Source organism: Chrysemys picta, chromosome 1, assembly GCF_011386835.1.
Source record: "Chrysemys picta bellii isolate R12L10 chromosome 1, ASM1138683v2, whole genome shotgun sequence".
NCBI classification, from domain to species: domain Eukaryota; kingdom Metazoa; phylum Chordata; order Testudines; family Emydidae; genus Chrysemys; species Chrysemys picta.
In genome coordinates this window covers 326,460,788-326,482,583 of record NC_088791.1, presented here as the reverse complement: position 1 = coordinate 326,482,583, position 21,796 = coordinate 326,460,788, and the positions used below count along the sequence as shown (strand labels likewise).

Here is a 21,796-nt window from a genome sequence, read left to right as displayed (position 1 = left end):
TTGTCACCGAATTTTCAGTTTGGTGAAAATTTTCCAGTTTTTCAACTGTTTGCGGGGGAAAGGTTTCCGTTTCCAGTCAAAATTCTCAGGTTTGAAAAATATGACTGAAAACGGAAACGTTTCACCTCAGAGTTTAAGACTAAGTTAACAATTGCCTCTCCCCTTGTGGGTTCCAGGACTAGCAGCTCCAAGTAGTAGTCATTTATGGTGTCTAGAAATTTTATCTCTGCATCCCTTCCTGAGGTGACATATATCCACTCAATATGCAGATAGTTGGAATCCTCCATTATTATTCGGTTTTCTGTTTTTGAAGCCTCTCTAATATCCCTAAGCATTTCACAATCACTGCCAACCACCTGATCAGGATGGTGACAGTATAATTCTACTGCTATACTCTTATTATTCAAGTATGTAATTTCTACCCAGAGTCTCTATGGTATAGTTTGATTCATTTAAGATTTTTACTTTATTTGACCATGCTCTCTTTCACAAATAGTGCTACTTCCCCACCAGCATGAACTACTCTGTCATTCCTGTACCCTGGCATTACCGTGTCCCATTGATTATTCTCATTCCACCAAGTTTCAGTGATGCCTATTATATCAATATCCTCATTTAATGCCAGGCACTCTAGTTCACCCATCTTACTACAGTATTTAGACTTCTACAGTTATTAGCACTTATACACGGTCAATATTCAGTTGCTTGTCTTCATGTGTTAGATTTAAATGGTTTAAATGGTTTAGATTTAAATAGTTATTCCTCACTAGCTCCTATCTGTACTTTGCCAACTTCTTTCCTACCCACTTTAATAAATCCATCCCTAAGGGATGTCTCCACCTCAACTGTGTGCCCTTCCACACCTGACAACTATCTCCATGCCCTTAGTTTAAAAAATTAAAAGGTTATAGAGAATTTTACATGCCGGCAGTCTAGTTCCATTTTGGTTTTAGGTGGAGCCCATCCTTCCTGTTTAGGCTCCTCCCTCCCCAAAAGTCTTCCCCAGTTCCTAATAAACCAAGAACTCTCTTCTCTACACCATTGTCTCATCCGTGTATTAAACCCCTTCAGTTCTGCCTGTCTTTCTGGCTCTGTGCATGGAGCTGGAAGCATTTCAGAGACTGCTAGCATGGAAGTCCTGGACTTTACTCTCTGCTCTTACCTAGCAGCCTAAATTTGGTCTTCAGATCCTTTCCCCTACGTTTCCTTGTATTATTGGTACCTATATGTACTATAGCCACTGGCTCCTCCCCAGCACTGCATGCAAGTCTATCTAGACATCTCAGGAGATCTGCAACCTTCACACCCAGCAGACAATTAACTATGTGGCTCTCATGGCCATCACAAACCCAACTATTTATATTTCTAATAATCAAATCCCTTGAGTTACTTGCTCCTGGTAGTAACTGGGGCTCCCTCCTTAGGAGGGGTATCTGCAGAGCGAGGATACCATGACATCACCTGGAAGGAAGTTCCCAACTACGGGATTGTTGATGTTCTCCATCCCCGAGACTTTCATCCTCCCAACAGCACAAGATGTCAGACTGGAATGGGAACACTACTGAAACCCTGGAAGTCTCCTCAATGTAGCTTTTTGTTTCCCTTACCTCCTCCAGTTCAGCCACTCTAGCCTCAAGAGCCTATACTACATCTGAGGGCTATGAGTTGCTTGTATCAACTGCACACATACAATACCTGTCCGCAAGGCATTGTTCATGCTGCATTCAGTGCAATAAACTGGATACCCCCACTTTGCCGCTGGACTTCTGCCTGCATTATTTTTTACTCTTGCAGGGGTTGTGTTTTTGTTTTTTTGGTTTGAGTTGGTTTGTTTTTGTGGGGAGAGGGTGTTATTGACCTATATTTAGCGTAAGTTTATTAGGTGCAAAGGATCCAATAAGTTTCTTTTCTAGCCCTTCTTGTAGTTAGGTTATACTACTTGGCTTCCCCCAGGCCACTGAACACTCCCTGCAACCAAACTCTCCTTAGCTCTCACTCCCTCTGTATCGTCTGTTGTAGCTGAATTTTGCCCAAGAGGACAACATGTTCTTCTCTTCATTGCAAGACTATGACATTTCAGTAGAGGATATTTTCTGCTCAGACCACCAATGAAAATTTAACTGTTCCATTTTTTAACTTCCAGAAATGAAATTAGAAAAACAAAAAATATGTTTACTCATGGGTATCATAAGCTGGAGGAGGTGGAGTCTCCCCAAACAGCCCAGCATGGCCCTACCCACCCAGTGCTCTGGGGCTAGCGGCACTCAGGCGGCCCGGGGCTGGGGGTCTGGCAGCCACAGTGGGGAGGGATGGAAGAGGAGGATGAGGGGCGGGGTCTTGGGCAGAAGGGGAGGTGCCAGGGGCTAGCCTCCCCCAATGGCCGGTTCACCTGCCACCCATGTTTTTACTCCACTTTTTTGGAATAAGTGGAAGAACACAGGAATGCTCAATATTGGTGTATGTGAGAATCTCATGCTGAGAACAATAGCACTCTGATACCACAGAGCAAAGCCAATAATTAAACAAGGAAAGAGTACAATTATCCAAATGGGTTGCAGTATGGAAAGATACAGAGCCATGCAGTCAGAAAAGTATCAAAGACCATTCTTGTCTTTTCACTTCAGTTATTAGAAGAAAGGAGTCGCTGCTTGCTGTGTACACTTTTGTAAATATTTCCAAAAAACACTAAGAAATTTGAAGTAATAAAATGCTTTTTGCCTAAAATCAGAAATATTGTGCCAGCAAGCCAGGTGTATACCATAGGATAAGAAACTATGGCAGGTGGAAATATTGCCAACTCCAAGTGTTCAAACATCATGCCTCAGACCCTCAAAAATCATGAGATTTTTTTTAAAGAAGTTATAAATTGGCATTCTATTAAATTTGCCTTCTAGTTTTTGAGCCTTCAGGGTTCACATTTCCAATCTTTTCTTTGCAATCATATGTGCTAGAATTTTTTTTTTTAAATGAAAGCTAAAATTCTCACATACTAAAAAGACTTTGGGGGCTGGGCTTCTAAGACAAACACTAAATATCACAAGTTTTGTGATAAAACCATGAGTTGGCATCACTATTCATATTTTCATGTCAATGTGTGCTAATTCATTCTGAGAGCTCCTTAGGGAAAAAAAAAAGTCACATCAGAGATTTCAGCAGGTGACTAATTAAGAGACCATAAAATTGAAGAGCTGTGATATAGCTCAAAACAGAGAAGTGAGACATCATGACCACTAGGAAGAGTGGAACGCACATAGGAAATATACAAGTTCATCTGAAGTCTTTAAAAATTAAGTGTAACATTGTAAAAATGAAGAGATCCATTCATGTCACTAGTACTTTGACTACTAGGTCCCTAAAGAAAATCACACTGTATAATTCCTTGACAGTACACAAAGCAGTGTGTGGTCTGGCAGGTGCTTCCCATTTCCCAGCCTGGTTCAGCCTACTCTGCAAGACAGTCAAATCCAACTGGCTGTACTACTGTGGCATTTCCTTAACTTGGCTGGATGACATTCCTGAAAATCCACTTAAATTCTATAAGCAAATATCAGCATTTCCACCTACCTCTGCTACTCAAGTGGCATGTATTACCTCACCTTTAGTCAGCAACGACGGAACTAGCTTGCTAGATCCCTATAGCAAGACTGCATTTTTATTTATTTATGCAAGCCTTTGCACAATGGGCTCTCCCATACTGAAAAAAGCATTAGTTTTCTCCAGAGATTGAAAATATCTTTAAAAAGGCATAACTTTGATTAATCCAAAACAAACAGACTATGCACTCTAAGTCTAGTTTTTCTTCATTTACATCTTTCAATATAAGATACCCCAATTCACCCAGAGGAGTTTAAATTCAGTTTGTTCTGAATTTCATTGTAAGCTGAAAGGCTTGTTTTCCCTCACTGCCATATCACCCCATCCACGAATAGTTGTTGCTAAAACTATACTTTAGACATTTAAAATATAGACTCAAATAGATGAAAGTAGGAACAGATTGAGAAAGTTTTATGAGCAGTTATTTTTCCAACGTATTGTCATGTTAGCTTTAAAAGAATATTGTCATAAGACAAGGTGAAGCAACAACAATCTTCAGGGCATTTTAGCATATACATTGAGATCCAGATCGAAGTTCGCATCTCATTTACAGCTGAGAAGAATTTTGTATTTTCTATTTGTAAATTAGCTAATGTAGTGCAAAAGGTTAAAGTTTACACTGACTTTATTACACCAAACAATATTAAATACTTACAGAGCAAATGAGACAAGCTTTATATTGCTATCAAGTATCAGAGGAGTAGCCGTGTTTGTTTTTGTGAATACAGACTATGAGGAGTCCACCCACGAAAGCTTATGCCCAAATAAATCTGTTAGTCTTTAAGGTGCCACCGGACTCCTCATTGTTTTTATATTGCTATGTTTGTTGGATAGCCTGAAGGCTAGAGGCCATAACGTCACAACCAATTCAATCACAAAATATCCCTCTCAAGTCACTTGCTCTTAATTTAATTTCAATAACTGCCATTGGAATTATGAATCCTCAAGCAAGAGTGGCACAGTCCACTAGCAGGGAATTCATAAGGCAGGCCAGCAAAGAGAGCTACTCACGTCCACTTAACCAACTAGGTTCCTATGCAGTGTCCAGCACCCTGATACCCAAGTATGCCACCATTATTCTCCATAATTTACTTGAATAGCAACATTTCATCAGAGGATATGCTTTCATATACTAGGAAAGTAATGCATGTTACAGGCTAGCAGAAAGTATATTATAGCCACAGTTGCTAGTATTAAAAGGCATAAAACAAAAGACCTACTCACCAGTTTGAGACTATGGCTTTAAGAAATTTCAGATCAATTTAATTTTAGAAATACTAGGATTGCCAAACACCAGTTTATTAGTCAACAAAAACTGTGTTTGACAAGAACAAAGCAAGTTCCCCTCCCCGCTCTTTACATAGACCAATTTGACACCATTAAGTTGTTAAGCCAATCCTTTAAACATGTCAAGTCTCACAGAGAGAGCTTCAGGCTTTTAACTTCTCAGAAGTTTTTCTTTAAGTGTTTGTTTTCCTCAAAACAATGAATTAGCAAGTTAAAGTTTGGCCCTGCAGTGAAATAGTTAACATTAGACTGCAATGATATACACTTCTCTGATCCACTACATTTCTCACAAGCTGCACTACAATGAGCTGAGTATCAACTGTAATATAATATAAGAGTTTATGGGAAAAATAACTGCACATACCAACTATACACATTTAATAAGAGTTTGTTTCCCTTAAAGTATTCCATAAACATGATTAAGACACACCCCTCTCTCTCACGCATTTTAAATATGCTTCTCCCCCTCCCTCCACACACCTCTTTTCCAAAAACCAACCCCTTTACAAAAAAAACAGCAGCCCACTGCAGCAAAAAGAGGCTTGAAAAACAACTTTGATTGGCACTTGGACTGACCCACAGAGGAAGAAAAACAGTTTTTGGACAAAGAGCGCAAATATTTGAGCTCGCTGACTTACATGCTTTCTTAATATTTACAAGAACAACCCTGGTGCAAAATGTATTTAGAGAGCTTGACGAGAAAAAAAATATTGCATTTTTCTCAGTCTTCCAGTCCTGATGCATTTGCACAGCTCAGCAATTTTAATTCATTTGCACTGGACAAACAAAAAGCACCTTAACTAATGTTCCCAATTAATCAGATGTTGAGAGGAGTTAGCAAAGGATTAGAATATTCGCAAAGGACATTCTGGTCAGGGGACCTGTTAATAATCAGTTGAATTTTTTTCAAAAGCTTTACATTTCAGAGAAGCAGTCTGAAAATAAGGTTTCCTATAAATTGTAGTGATACATTTATTTTTATTAAGTGATACGTGGATAAACTAACCCCCACTCTACGAGAATAAACCAGAGCCAGTGTTTCTGATGATCCATCCTAGTAAACACTTTTGCTGAAAAACATACATACACACACCCCCTACAAATCCCCACGTATATTTCATTTCTCAGGCAGAATCGCTAATAGGAGAAAGGCAGTAAAAGGGGCGGGGGAGTGCGAACCGCGAGAAACTAAGAACCCCACTAATAGGAGATGTGCGTTCACCGGGTAACAGGGACATCAATGGGCCGGGGAACATCTCTCACACCGGGGAAAGGCAGATGCAGAGATCAGTGAAAGCAGAACAGAGGGACCTTCGCCAGAGGGCCAGTGTCGGGTGGGAAGGACGATCTGCCCATCCCCTCTTCTCTACCGTGCTGGGGCTGGCACCCCCCTCCCATCCTGGGACTATGGCCCGTTCTCCTCATACTCACCCACCTGCCACCCCCAGATCCTCCCGAGCCCCCTCTTCTCTCCCTCGCCTTGCTAAAGTGCCTGGCTACCTCGCTCTTTCCCCTCAGATCTACTGTTACCCTTCTCTCCGCCCCCCGTGCGCTGAGGAGCCAGTTCCTTCGCTCCCCGCGCCTGGGTCCCGTCTCCACCGCCGTCCCCCCCGAGTCCCAGTATCCCGCCTCGGACCCACACCTCTTCGGGTCCCGCCCCCTCGAACCCGCAGCCTTCTCGCTCCGGCACCGACCCCACCGGGTCGCAGCCCCCTTCAGCGGCGCGGCCCGGCCTCCCCCACACCACGTCCCGCCCCCCTCGCATTCCCAACGGCTCCGCATCCCGGCTCCACCGCCGTCCCCGCTAGGTCCCGGCCCCGTCACGCCAGCAGCGCCCCGGCCCCCCGGGTACCTGTCTCAGCACTTTCCGGCAGTTGCTGCAGACCCGGTACTCGCTGGCGGAGGCGGCGCTGCCGATGGAGCCGGCGCTGCCCCGGTTCATGCTGCCCCGACGCTCCGCTCCGCTCAGCTCCTCATGGGACGGGGAGCGGGTGCGCCCGGGCCGGAGGAGCTGGCGGGGCTGGCTGCGCTCGCTCACTGACCCGCTCCTCCGGCAATCCCCATCCTCCAGCCGCTACCCCGTACGCCGCTCCCGGGCAGCCCCTTGCCCCCGCGCACATCCCTCAGCCCTCCGCCAATCACCGCGCGCCGGACACGCCCACTCGCGCTACTAGCAACCAATAGACAAGCTCGCAGGACGCTGACCAATTACCAGAACGCTCGCCGGCTCCCGTCTCCGGGCAGCCTCAAGCCAGGGGCGGGGGAAAGGGCGGGGCCGCAGCACAAGGGGGCGGGGCAGGCTCCTATCTCCGGGCGGTCTTTGGGCCGGGGAACAGGGCCACAGCACGAGGGCGTGGCTTCTTCCAGCCAATGGAAGGCGACTGGCGAGGCTATGCAGATGAGGCAAAGGAGCCCACGCTTACTAGGCGTCAGTCACACACACCCCTTTAAACTCCGGCTGCTGGGGGGATGTGGGCTGACTCAAGGAAGAGCTTGGAATATGAAAGAGAGGGAAGAAGGATCGGAGAGAGGGGGAGCTGAAAGGCGGAGGGGAAAGGGAGAGGAGAGGAGGAGAAAGGCCAAGAGGGAAAAAAAAGGAAAATATACTGCTCATAAACACCCCAGATAGCAAACCACCATTTCCTCATGTAGAAAGGGGGAGGGGGAATCTGAGCCTTGCGCCATGCCTGAAAAGCTAGCAAATTCTGAGGCTGTCAGACCCATGGAGGAAGCCTATCCTAGCGTCATGCATGGCTGTTTACTCCAATCAGCTAGGGATCTTTTAACTCAAGCTGGTCAACTGATCTCAACTGCTGTCATTGCCAAAGGAAAGAGGAGCTGTTCCTCATAGCCAGGACCCAAATCTTATACAGTGCAGGTCAACAGATGAGAGTCAATACTTTGAACTGTACCCCAAACTTAATAGGAAGTAAACACAATTGTGCAGCAGAAGCAGTGTGATATGCTCTATCACCAAGCAGACATAGTAGTTCTGCCCTGGCTGGAGCTTCAGAATGGCCCTCTGGTGCAGAGCGCATTGCAGTAATCCAATCCAGAATTTTAAAAAGTCATAAAGTACCATGGCAAGCTTCAAATCCCGGAAGCCTGGTCATAGCTGCAACCAGATAAATTGCTTTTGCCCTCCAAATTTCCTGGTTTGCAGGGGCAAACAAGGGTACAAATGCCCCCCACACACACACACACTGTAAATCTCTTGGGCAGAGTAAACACAAACCCCTTCTTTGAGGAGGCTACAAACATCAGAATCTTCCCCAGTTCATTAGCATCAACTCCATCTTATTTGGATTATTGTCCATTTCCTCCCCAATGTGCATTAATCAATTATTTATCAAGAGAGAGAGAGACAGCATTATTACCTCCTTCATCCCAAAGGTGTACAGATCAGATTGCTTATCTGGAGAAAAAATTGCTTTATGGAAAAAAATCCTGCTTTGAGGCAGTTGCTTGCACACGTAGAAACAAGACTGCTGTGCTGCCAGGCAGGATGAGATTAGATATTTGCTTTAGGGGAAGTTGGGACTTGGGAATGTTTGGAGAGTGTGTGTGTTGCCTCAGGTTGGGAGGATTGTTAAAAAATGATGAGTCAGGTTTTCTAGCCTCCAAGCTAATGCACAGAGAGACAGAGGCTATAACTGGGACAAAGACAAATATCATTTACAGGGCAGAGTGGGTGAGATGTAGCTCCCCTTTTTCTGATAATAGTGCTGCACATTTTTATACCACAGGTCATTATAATTTCCCCCATTATGGGCTATCATAACTTTAGATTTTAGGTTCTAAGCACTTATGCATGTGCATTAAACATGTGGGTAATCCTGGAGACTTCAATACATTTCTGGAAATTAATGATAGGATAGTATATGATTTCTACTCTGAAAAATAATACTATAAAGTCATTTGATCTATCTGTGACAGAAACCTAGCACTCTAATATTATAGCCCTCTGAAATCCCTAAGATAGGTTTTACTATTTTGTTATGTACATTGTTTTAACGTTTTATCTTGTCAAAGTAATTGTAAATTGGCTGTAAAAAAGAGTTATGATCTGGTTCCTATATTTTTATCTTTGATAGTATCATTTGTTTTTGCAAAGTTAAGTAACCTAACTTTTAGCTAACTGATTTGCATAAAGGGACACTGTCAAACAGTTTATGTCTCCAGAGGAGATTAAATAAATACAAGGTCTGACTATCTTTAAAAAATACTGAAAAACTTCACAATTTGACAAAACATTTCTACCATAACCAGAACATCATTCCACTCCTATCATTGCCCTTGTCCTCCCTCCTGAAAAAGCACAGAATACTTTATGCTAAACATACCTGATGTAAAAAAGGCCTCAGTCCTGTAACTATTTCCACACGGGCAGACCCTGCCAGCCAGTCAGAGCCCCTTTGGCTTCAATGGGATTCAGTGCAAGTTCATGGGTTCACCTCCATGGATCAATTTGCATAACCAGGGCCTAAATGTGTTATTCGTGCTTATTATGCAATTATTGACATAATAGATACAAATTGAGACATATAAAAACATATCTGGGGTTTTCCACATCACTCGAAGAAATCTTTTTTGCACTAACACAAAATCTAATCATAAATGGAAATGTTGTAGTCAAGTATTATTTTATGATTAATTATCTTTATTGGACTCCAAAAAGCCAAAAATGCCAACTAAACAAACTTTGAACCAAAAACCTATGCTAGAGATAAACAATTGTGGGCTATGTAATACAGAAAACACTATCTTATTACATATGCTGTGGAACTGTATAAAACTACAGAAGTATCGCAGTGATTTCTGAAATGATACAACAAACAGTAATTGGATTGTTAGATAATGAAAATTTTCTACTGAATTATGAGAAAATTTTCTACTGAATCTCTTGGGTATCTCTTCTGAAGATGACTGCTTCTGCGCACAAACAAAAATTCCTACATATTCCTTTTCTTGGACAATTTTATGACTCACGGTAATGGAAATCAGCAGGGGTGTGCACAAAGGGGGACAAGCTGGGGCATGGGCCCCCCCAGTAATCGTCAGGGGCACAGAACTCCTCCAGCCCCGGGGCTGAGGTGGAGGGGAGAGCGAGCTCCTCTGGGCCCTGGGGCTGCAGGGAGAAGAGTGAGCTCCTGCTGGAGTCGGGGGAGAAGGGAGGGAAAAGCGAGCTCTTGCCAGGAGGGGTGGGGCACAGAATGTGCCCCTCCAAAAGGGGTCAAAATTAAATTTTTGCAGATGCCCATCAGGAAAGCCCTTGATGGGACATGAATGGATTTCTCATCCTATGCCACCACTGGGGCTACTGGTTTATTGAGTAAGAACAGAAAACCTTTTAAAAAAACTGAAATAATTGACCAAATACCATGGAATGAAATAGATTATATCTTTCATTGTAGTCCCAATCCTGCAAAAATATATGCATGTGCTTAGCTTGAAGCCATGTGACTTCAATGTCTTGCACACATGCTTAATTTTAAGTGTGTGTGACCAGTTCCACTGATCTCAAGTGAAGCATTTGCAGAATTGGGGCCTTTATAAAAAACTGACTTTCTGCTAAATGTTTTCCCACCCAACTTTAATCCTGATATAGGGGTGAGAGTGTAGTTCAGTTTGCAAATTCCTTCAGTTCTTCATCCTTCTGCTGAGACTGCCTACAAAGGAAGCCAGTTAGCACCATATGTACTGGGGTGTTTTTGTGATATAGATACTTGTCAAATAGAAATTGGAATGAGACCATCACATTAATTTTACAGATTATTGAACAGCTATAAAAGGACTGCATTTTTGGTCTCTCCTAATCTGGTTTACATAGATTTTATAATCAATGGTCACAATTCTTGCACAAAATTTTAACAGTGGAAGTGATTAACCACTAGAACAAACTACCAACAGAAGCGGTAGATTCTCCATCTCTTGAAGTCTTTAGATCAAGACTGGATGCCTTGCTTTCATCAAATATAAATTATTGGGCTCACTACAGGAGTAACTGGATTAAATTATATGGCCTGTTATATAAGAGGTCAGACTAGATGATCTAATGGTCCCTTCTGGCCTCAAAAGTCTATGAATCATACGTTAACACTGCATTAAACATGGTTAAAGTTGGAACAGAGAGCAAAAGCAAGAAAATACAGTTAAGAGGAGAAATATACATAGTTTCTCCAGAGCACACCAAGAAATCCAGCATGGCACCTTGTGACCATAGGTGCTGTGTGACAGGGTCTACCTGGCCTTTACGGCTCCCTGCAGGAGGTCCCACAGTCCTACTACATCCCATGCCAGGAAAGGACCAGCAAAGTTGGCTCCTCCAAGCCTGCCTAGAGAGGCCTCATGGAAGAGCCAATCAGAGCCCAGCAGGTTTCCATAAAAGGAGGGGTAGGGGCTAGCACCTTAGCTGAAGTTAGAACTGCGGGAGTGAGGAAAGGTGCTCTTCTATGGCCAAAGGAGCTTGATAATTAGTTAGGTGTTATTGCTGACTGAATTTACCTAGTGGGGATTATAGAGAGAGAAGAACCTGAGATAGGGATGGAGATAAAAGGGTCTGGTTGGAAGAGGTTTAGGGAAAGTGCAACAAAGGATTGAGTTAAGCGGTATGTGGCTGCTGTGTTTAGTGTCTCTGGGTTGGAACCTGGAGTAGTGGTTGAGCGTGTTTCCCATACTGGCTACAAGTAAAGCACTGTAAAACCCATGAAGGGATAGGACTGAATTGGGAACCCAAACAAAGAACTGTATTTAAAGGGGCCTGAGCCAGGACTGATACCACAGGAGGTTGGCCTGCAGAGGGTGCTGGGTTGAGAAAAGGACTGCACTACCACACCTAGCTGCTAGAGGTACTTGAGGTAAGTTCCCGTACATGATGAAGAACCTATAGTGCTGCCTTTATGATTTGGTGCATTGCTTCATTTTAAATTCATCATGGGAGAAAAGATGGCAGTTAATATTTGTGCTCTGAATAATATTACATAAATGTTTTAAAATACAAAATGAAACTTTCTGACTTTATAATTACATATCCTAATTTACAAAATGACGGTAGCGATAATTACATGAGACAGTGAGAGCTAATAGATTGTGGAATAGTCTCTCCAGGGAAAGGTGCAAGCTTCTTTATCTGAGGCATTTAAATCAGGACTAGATAAGGCACTAAAAAGTATGTATGTCGTAGGAAACAATTATGCACTGGCCCATGAGATGGATTAGATGACCTAATAAGTCTCTTCCATCTCTAATTTCTCATGGCTGTGTAATTCTATAAAACATTAAATCACTTTCTAGCAATGAAATGTATTTTTCCTCTATCTATCTCTATATTTTCTGTGGTTTGCATTATAACTTGCTAAGTATTCTAACTTATTTACCTTGCTCTACAGCTTTAAGACCATATCAACCAACCCTGTAAAACAATAAATAGGGACGGTTTGGAGAGCAAATAGGGTCATGCTAGTTAAGGAGTGACAGTGGGACTGCGGGAAAGGCCAATATATTGGCCTAAAAGGTGAGGCCTGTTAGCATGTTGCTGCCCCTCACTCCTACATGAATGACAAATAATTATTTGTAATGTATTTGCATCACTGTTGAGGCCACTCTGGCTTCTGGTTAGAGACAGGGTCTATGCAATCAGCGAGGAGTGAAGTCAGGGTGTAGGAGTGGCAGTTTGGGCTGGAGACTGGGGGCCAAAATTCTGTTTACATGGGTAAATATGGAATTACTGCATTGATTCCTATGGAGTCTCTGGATTTGCACTGTGAATGAGAGCAGAATTTGGCCCAGTGTTCTGAAAGAGGGGGTTACAAGAAGGGTGAGATGGGGCTGAAGACAGAATGTTCAGGGGCTGGGGTGACAGAAGCTACTGAAGGAGGACACAGAGGGAAACTGGACCAGTGTCATCTTGAAAGTTGGGAGATGGAAAGGGGGAAGTGCCATACAATAATAGCCATCAGCTTCTAGGCAGGTTCTCATGTCTTATCACAGATGGCTTTAAGATGCCAGATTCACAAAGATTTTGAACAGCCCCAGCACTCCTCTTTCCCCAGTGGTGCATGTACTCTAAATCAGAAAGTAAACAAATGACTTCTTGCCTCCATAGCACTCCCAATGGGAGTTAGGTGCCTAAATACCAGTGAGGAGCTGGGCCTATGAGCTTACATGTGCATTCAAAAGCATTCACATTGAGGGCTGAATTCTATGCTGAGCACCCTGAACTGCCACTGAAGTGCACGGTGCTCAGCTTCTTGCAGGATGTGGCCCAATGTAAGGATATTAGCAAACCTACAATTTGATTTCGTTTTGTGGTCATGTAAAAAGTCAAAACCACCCAGTCAATGGGTGGAGAGGGAGATTGCACAAATACAGCACAGATTCCCACCACCAACATTCCAAAATTAATGCATGTGTCATGGTTACAGCTGGGGTAAGCTGCATCTTCCTTTCCCCAGAGTGCACCTCCTCAGATATCCGGCTTCTGCCTACTCCTGTCCCAGAGTCCCATGATTCTCCTATTCAGACAGGTCCCTGGGCTGCAGCACCCAGCTTTACCAACTGTGATTACTCAGCAAGTCTGACTAGGTTTGGCACCTGCAAGAGATGTCTCTTCAGGAGCTGTGACTAGAAGGTAAATGCAGTGACTCAGAACAGCTTCTTCAAAACAAAGGTTTTGCTCTGTTACTATAGCTAGTCAGGCAAAAGGGAACCTGTCTGTTCCCTTCTTGCAAATGAAACACATTCTGTAGCATACCACCACATTCAGGATGGATCTGATCAGTGCAGTAAGCCTGCTGTGTTCACTGTAGATGTTATGATGTCTATTATTTTCACAACCAATAGAATACTCAGCAGCTTTCAGGATTTGGCCCATAATTAAGGTCTGGTTCCCATTGAAGGGAATGACATTTTACTCCAAGATTTTAACAAAACTATACTGGAAGATTATGCTGAATTATGGGGCAGTTTTAGTCTTTGTTTCAAGTGAAGAAAAATTGCAATGCAGAAAGGTTTGCATCTCTTGTGCCCTTGCCTGTATTTTGGCTTACAGATGTTTCTATTTCCATGATATAAAGATCAGCGAAATAATGAGAGACAGAAGTGGCAATTTTTTTAAAAGATGCCACCATTTAAAGAGACAAGATCAGGAGAGTAAATGCATCAGAGCTGGGGAGGCTTAGAATCATAGAATATCAGGGCTGGAAGGGACCTCAGGAGTTCATCTAGTCCAACCCCCTGCTCAAAGTAGGACCAATCCCCAGACATTTACCTCAGTTCTCTAAATGGCCCCCTCAAGGATTGAACTCACAACGCTGGGTTTAGTAAGCCAATGCGCAACCCCCTGAGCTGTCCCTCCCCCCTCTGGGTTGAGGGCTAGAACTTATTTGCAGGGAGCCTTTGTCTTTGTCTTGAACACTATTGGGGTACCAGAAATGTTCTTGGATGTAAGAGGGCCCAAAATCTGAAACTCAAACACTCAAAAAAAAAAAAAAAAAAAAAAACCCAGCTTCCAAGGCAGCAGAAAAAAAATGACTGATCTAACCAGAAATGGAATGTATCTAGCTGACTAGTCTTACATTTCTGTTTTCCTCCCCTCTTTTGTGAAGCCAGACAGTACCTTTTATGATACACAAAAATACAGACTGGGGCAGAGCCATTGGCACGATTATATAGGAGAAAAGGAGCAGCAACTTTTCCTTCCCACAACTAACATCAGCAAAATCAATTTCCCCCCTCCCGTCTCCTTTTAATTTGTGTATTCGTTTAGCTATAGGACCTTCACAAATCCCTTCAGAAAGCTCTCTGAACAATTTCACTTCATGCAGTAGTGCTGCCTCTGCAGAGGGATAGGACTCTTTAGGCAAGGGGGGGAGGAATTCAATCTGCAAAGAGAACGGTGGGTACAAATTCTCCTCAATTCCACCAGAGCAGCCCCATAAAGAGGCAGGATGGTATGATCCAGTTGTCTGGGCCTTGAGACCTAGGTTAAATTTCCTACTGTACCACAGCCTACCTCAGACAAGTCACTTAGCCTCTTTGTGCCTTAGTTTCCCATCTTTAAAATGGAGTAATAGTACAGCCCTAAAATTCTGCCTCATAGGGGTGTTGTGAAGATAAATATACTAAAGACTGAGAGATGCTCAGATACTATAGTAATAGGGGCCACAGAAGTACCTAAGACAGACGTCAGTAGAATTGCACTGATATAACCGAAAGGAGAATTTGGCCCATGGTATTTTGCAGTGGGTTCTGGGATAGTTCTGGAAGCAATTAGTGTATTGTATTGGCTAAAAGTCTGATTCTGCCACCCTTAGTCCTGTTAAGTTGTATGTTCTATCAGTTGCCTCATTGAAATTTAGAGGTAGAATCAAGTCCAAAATGGGCACAATTAAATTGTTACTCGTTAGCATTTGAATTGATAGTTGTGAGGATATTGGGTAGCAGAGGCACTAATGTGGATGTCTTAAACCCAAACCAGTTCCCTGGTATAAGTATGCAATGAGCTGCGATGTTACATAAAAGCACTGTATTTCAACAGTAAGGTCATGTCTCAAGAATTTTATTTATCCTTGTTTCTAGTATAATGTCCTTCTACAGGGAGAAAGAATATGGCATTTTTAGCCATGCTGAATAACTCCTGAACTTTAACTTTCTTTAACTGTGGTTTATGAATCACTGGAAATAGTGGATTTTCATATAAACAGACTAAAGATCAACTTACATTTTTGTATTATTTGGCTCCATCACTTAAACACAATGGGCCAAATTCTTTCCTGGCAAAATTCCACTCCCAATATTCTTATTTTACAAACACTGGGCCAGAATTCTGGTCTCAATCCTGTCAGTGTAAATCCAGGATAACTCCACTAATCAGTGGAGACACTGGTATAAATGCTGTGTGAAACAGTGAGTAGAACCTAGCCCTCTATTTAAATACCATTTTGAACAAATTAGGAAAAAATACTGAATGTAGATAAAAGTATTACTTGTGCTGATGAAAGATTAGATAGTTCACATTGAAATAAAAAAAAATTAAGCCAATGTGTTGTCAGAAAAAAATCTGGCTGAAATAAGGAAGAGAAATTAAACTTATTTCTTCTAAAAAGTGCTGCAACTCACTATCTGCATATAAATGTTGAATTTCATGGAGAGTTCATGGTAAACAAGCTTGGAGTCACTTTGCTCTATGTAATCTGTGTTTACACAAAGGCAATTCATGTGCATGTTCTTGTTGGGCAAAGAACTTGTTTTTCTTAATCCGTTTATAAAAACTGAATTGCTCCAGTGTAGGATATTATTACCTTCAAATAAAAGCAGGCAGTTGTGATACCATACAAACAATATATTAGCCAAAAACACTGGAGACACAGGGCCACTAAGTCTGCCATGGGACAATGGCATCATTTTGTAAGAGTAGTGGAGGTTCTGTTGCTTTGAGCTAGTGACACTTCTCAGTTAGCTAATGGGCAAAGCATTTTTTTCTAGAAACTGAGGATCTTTCTAACCTCTTCAGTGACTTCCCCTCATGATAAAATATGGTATGTATACACTTATTTAATCAGAGAAATGGGACATAGGCATTGAGTCCAAACCTTGTTGAGATATAAACCCTATATTTACAAGCTATGTCTGCAACTTTATTAAACTACTTCTGTTTCAAAGCCAGGGGAGGGAGAAAAACTGTTTGTCATTTTCACTAATGACTGGTGAAAGTGCCACCTAATTTCATCTGTTTTGAGCTTGCATGTGCACTGCTACAGCATGATCACTTACATTAAACCCTCAGTTACAGGGAGCACAAGTGAACCAGACACATGTTTGGAGAAAGTACAACTTTAATCTTCACTGATTTGGTATAGCATACACTTGAATTGAAAACAACTCAATCAAATAACAGGCTTCTAATAAAAAAAACAGAAATGTTGATTCTAAACCATGTCTATGCTTTGCCCACTAAGACAATGAAGGCAGAAATTAAACACCTGTATTGCTGGAGGGGATGCTGGCGCATAGTTACCAAGGAATCCATTATTGGTGGATATAATACCAGCAACTAAACTCATCCGTTCTAAACATTTAATCTTTTTCCAAAGTCCACTGAAGCCAGTTAATCTTTCCATTGACTCTAGTAGGCTTTGGATCAGACCTAGAGCAGGGGACTGAGTGGGACATCTGAGTTCTGGGTTCTGCCACAAACTTCTTGGATGACCTTGTGCAAGTTGCTTAACATCTACAGGACTGATTCTCTACTGCTTGCATGTTGTTTAGTCATTAAAACCATGCAAAGAAAATGTAAGATACTCCTAACAAATCAGAATTCTCCATTCACACAAATGGTAACATTTTGCTCTTTGTTCTTTTTGCACTTTGCATGCATGTAAAGGATTACACAAAGCACATGACACTGGAGAATCAAACTCTATCTGCAAAAAGAACAGGAGTACTTGTGGCACCTTAGAGACTAAGGTCTTTTTGCGGATACAGACTAACACGGCTGCTACTCTGAAACCTGTCAAACTCTATCTGCCTCCCATTATCCTCCTGCAGGATTTGAGACTTTTTTTGCAAAGTGCTTTTGAAATTGTCTGCCGAAAGGGGTTGACAGTGTGAAAATAAACCACAAAAGAGCAGTTTACTCCTCGAGGCACCTAATGGGCAACATTCTAGATCTGAAAAGTTATGGGGAAAGTAAACAAGATCTTCATATTGAAGATGAAGCAGACATGACTACTGAGCTCTCAACCATAGCATTGATAAAAAGTTATTGGTATCATGCGTAAAATATTTAAAACTACTCAAAAAAGCACCACTACATGACTGGTGGAAGTGAGTATTTATTCCTCTGCCAAGGAAAAGTGTCTGAGGGAGTGTGACAAATAGAGAATGATCTCACTTCTTGCGCTAGAAGAGTTCCCCTGCAGGTCATTCTAGAATGATTAACGATGATGGTAGCTGTAGTGCTGTCAGAACAGAAGAATATATGCTGCATTGGGTAACAATGTCAGATCTCTAATCTAAGACCCTGATAAAAGGAGATGCAAGCAAGAACATCCAGCAATGTAGATGATTTTTAAACCAGTTACCCAAGGTTCTGGACCACTCTTCTAGAAACTGATTTATCCTGCATGTGTGGTCCAACTGCTGCAAAATTCCTATGGTAACCAGAACATAACAGCTCAGGCCAATTTCTAATGTGAAGTTTCGCAAGTTCAAAGGGACTTGAATTATCTGCCTATAGTTTGGTCTCTTTACTGAGCCGCAGAGTTCAGATCTGGATCCAAAGCTTAGCATAAGAGGTAGACGGATTTGAGGTTTCAGTCCTGGCTTATATCCATCCTAACTGAAAACTAACCATTAATATCAAAGATGTATCAGATTGGTCTGACAACATACAAGGAAGATGGTAGAGATGAACTATCTGTTCAGCCTTCATATGGCAATGATGATACTTCACTCCTTATATTTATATTTAAAGGGCATGATCGTAGGTGCTATAATCTGCTTTACACAAATGGAAGCACCAGCAAATGTGAGGAATATGTTGAGGAGCTATTAAAAGTTGCTGGCTAAAGTTAGTTACATTTGTAATGAAAAACAAAGGGGTTACATATCAAGTGGAATACCCCCAACCAGCATCACTATAACAACACCTACTGCACAGACGCACAAATATGTCCCTGTGCAAACACTTCACCAAATGACTTATGAACTGTTTTAACCCTTTCCAGCTACCTATGGGTTATGATTCTCTGTACCCAAAGAACAGCCATGTACTCACTCTAAATTACTTTTTTATTTTAGATTAAAAGAAACCAATGGATGGAGAGCATGGTGTCGCTGCTGTAGCAAGCAGCATCTGAATGGGATCACAAAATGCAGCCTCCAGAAACTTTAAGATGCACTACACAAATTGAAATTATAGCTGCTACTTGCAGCACAATTGCAAAAATGAAGAACAAGTTTAGTTCTGCTACCTGGGCCCCATATGGTATATGAAGAAGGCCCCTATAGTATTAGGCCATACTCCACCTTCTAAAAACTATTTGAAGTGAGCTGAGCCAATGATCATGAAGATCAGTCTGGTGCAATAGTTTTGACTTTTTTTTCTTTAATAAAGCCTCAAAACAGACAATGAGGAACAGTGATATTGAAACTGCCTTTGAGAATGTCACAGGCTGAGAAGATAAAATAAGCAATTATGACAGCAATGCAGAATGGAGCAGTTAGTTGGAGAAGCCAGGATACTTCAGGCATCCATGAACCAGGGGTCATTTCAAAAAGAGGATGCCATGGAAAAGATGCCAGGGCAGAAATTGCAGGGAAGGCAAGGAAAAAGGTGGCTGGCTATCAGTGGGCAGGAACTGCAATATGCATCTTTGTACCTTCATTAGTAAGGCAAACCCTAAAGTAAATAGGTAAACTCATAAAATATTGGGCCAAATTCTGCTCTGATATGAGTTGGTGTAACACTCTTGAAGTGAATGGAATTGCACCTGCTGACACCAAGATTGAATGTAGCCAATTATTTCTAATGTAACAATACTTCGCCTTTGTAGGAGTGAAAAGCATTATACCAGGGGAAGTCAATAGGTGGACTGAAGACCAAATCTAGACTGCCAGATGCTTTTGAATGGACCCCAAAATCTTTATTTACTTATTGTTTTCTCTGGAGTCTGGACCTTGACTATACCTTGACCAAGAAATTAGGACCTTAACAAAAAATAGACTACCCTGCACCATATAGTGCACCTTGGGGAGTTTTACCAGGGTGGCCTTGTGGTTATGGCACTAGTCTGAGATTCGGGAAGTCTGGGCTCAGTTCCTGACTTTGCCTCAGGCTTCCAGTGTGACTGTAGGCAAGTCACTTGGTCTCTCCATACTCAGTTCCCAACCTGTAGAACCTTGTTGTGTCTTTAGACTGTGAGCTCTTCAGGGCAAGGACTGTTTTGTACTATGTTTGTACAGCACCTGCACAATGGGACCCTGATTTAGGTTAAGGCCCCCAGTTGTTACCGTAATATAACTAATAATTGGTATGCATCATTCTCATTTTACAGACAGGGTAGATTATGCATAAAGTGACTTGTCAAAGATCACAAAGCAATTCAATGGCAGAATCAACAATAGATTCCAGGTCTCCTGATTCCCAGTCCTTTTCTCAGCTCACTGGAGCACAGCTGTTCCTTATGTAACATCTCTGAGTTCAAAGAGAAATGGCTGATTTACAAAGGTATCATTTGAATGTATTTGATTGTATTTTTGTGGAGGGGGAGTTACCAATCTAAAAGCAACAATTGAATCATTTAAGTTTTAGAAGTCACAATTTGCCAACAAATTTCAAAAGTTGTATGTGTGAAGTAATCTGGTTGCACTGGAAAACATAGAGCAAGTCATCTTCCCAACTTGCTGAAAACAGTATCAACCGCTGTGCTTCAGAAGTTTTCCACCCAGCAACAAGATGATGTCAGTGGTAAAGGAAAGTGACCAATCAGAGGTGAGAATGAATCTGTCTGAGCAAAATCATAGCACTGTTTCCTAGCAAAGCGAGCTCTCCTGTGGAGTGCAAGGGCTCTTTGCACTTCCCTTGCACTTGCAGCGTAGACAGGATGTCTCCAGACACTGAAAATGTACAAAAGAATGACCATACATTTGACATCATTTGCATCAAGACAAATAGGCATGGGGGTGATAAGTGCTGATTCAGGCTTCTTAGCAAGCTGAGGTTTGCAGAGCACCGGGGCAATGTGATAAACAGGGCTAAAAATATTTCTTTTGAATAGTGGTGTCTGTAAACAAAATATGCTGTGATATTATGCAACTCCTGGCAAGTTAACTGTATTTCCATGCTCTTAAAACATGATAATTAGATGTTTGCTCTCTTAGTGCCTCTGCAACATGAGTACTCTTACTGTCCACTGGTATTTATTTGTATATCAGTTGTATTTATTCTGTCTGAGCATTGCCAACCCTAAGGATTTAGAAATGAGTCTGCTCTTTTTAAAAAAATATATACATTTGGGGCTCTTATTTGCTGTCTGGCTTTTGAGCCTCTTGTGCTCACATTTTCAAGTTTTCTCCACAACTGTGAGGGCTAACAATTATTATTTTAAAATGAAAGTTGAGATTCTTACAGCCACAGGATTCCAGGAAGTGCAGCTTTAAGAAAAGCAACAAATACCATAAGACTCACAGGAGCTGGCAACACAACCAAAACAGCAGCCCCGTTGCAGACAGCCACTGATCTCAGCAGCTTAAATAGACAAAAGGCAGGAGAGGAAATAGATACAGAAAAGTGAAGTGACTTGGCCAAGGTCACAAAGTGGTATAGGTGGAGCAACTTACTGGTCAGAGCAGACCCAGAGGGCAGAACTGGAGGCGTGGCTAAGAGGCAAGCCAAAGGTGGGAATCAGGAGTTCAGAGGCAGGCAGGGCCTAGGGCTGCAGCAGAGCCAGCAAGGGTGGAGCAAGGGCTGGGCAGGAAGCAGGTCTGGCATGGCTGCAGGTATGGGCTTAAATGGTGAGCTCTTGGTCCTTCTATCCAATAAATAGGGCCCTACCAAATTCCCAGCTGTGGAAAAAAACACATCACAGACCATGAAATCAGACCTTCCCTGTGAAATGTAGCTATTGAAAGGGGGAGAGAAGGGAAGGGGTGGGGTGGGGGAGTCCTACTGTTCACCAGGCTCCAGCTGCTAGTCCACCACACTGGGGAGAGACAGGACATCCCCTGCATGGCTGCTCTCCAGGGGGAATCAGACCTATCTCAGGGTACCTTCCCTGGCCACAGGAAGGTCTGCAGTTGCGCTGCCTTCAGAGACTAGCTCTGAAGACAACGCAGAAGTGAGGGTGGCAATCCCGCAACCCCCCTACAACAACTCTGTGATCCTCCTTATGACCTCTTTTTGGTTCCAGACCCC

At 42.4% G+C, this 21,796-nt stretch overlaps 1 protein-coding gene across 4 annotated transcripts in view; it reads right to left on the bottom strand.

The window, feature by feature from the left end:
• The window catches only part of SESN3 (sestrin 3), an 80,821-nt gene extending 73,779 nt beyond the window's left edge, over positions 1–7,042 (bottom strand). For 2 of the 4 annotated variants that reach the window (XM_005309165.5, XM_065581566.1), the window contains exon 1: positions 6,734–7,042. In XM_005309165.5, the coding sequence (XP_005309222.1) occupies positions 6,734–6,823 (90 nt within the window). In that variant the 5' untranslated portion in view covers positions 6,824–7,042. The remainder of the gene's footprint in view (positions 1–6,733) is intronic. The other 2 variants (XM_024110891.3, XM_042856032.2) reach the window with 1 other exon arrangement.
• Positions 7,043–21,796: the final 14,754 nt, after the last annotated feature.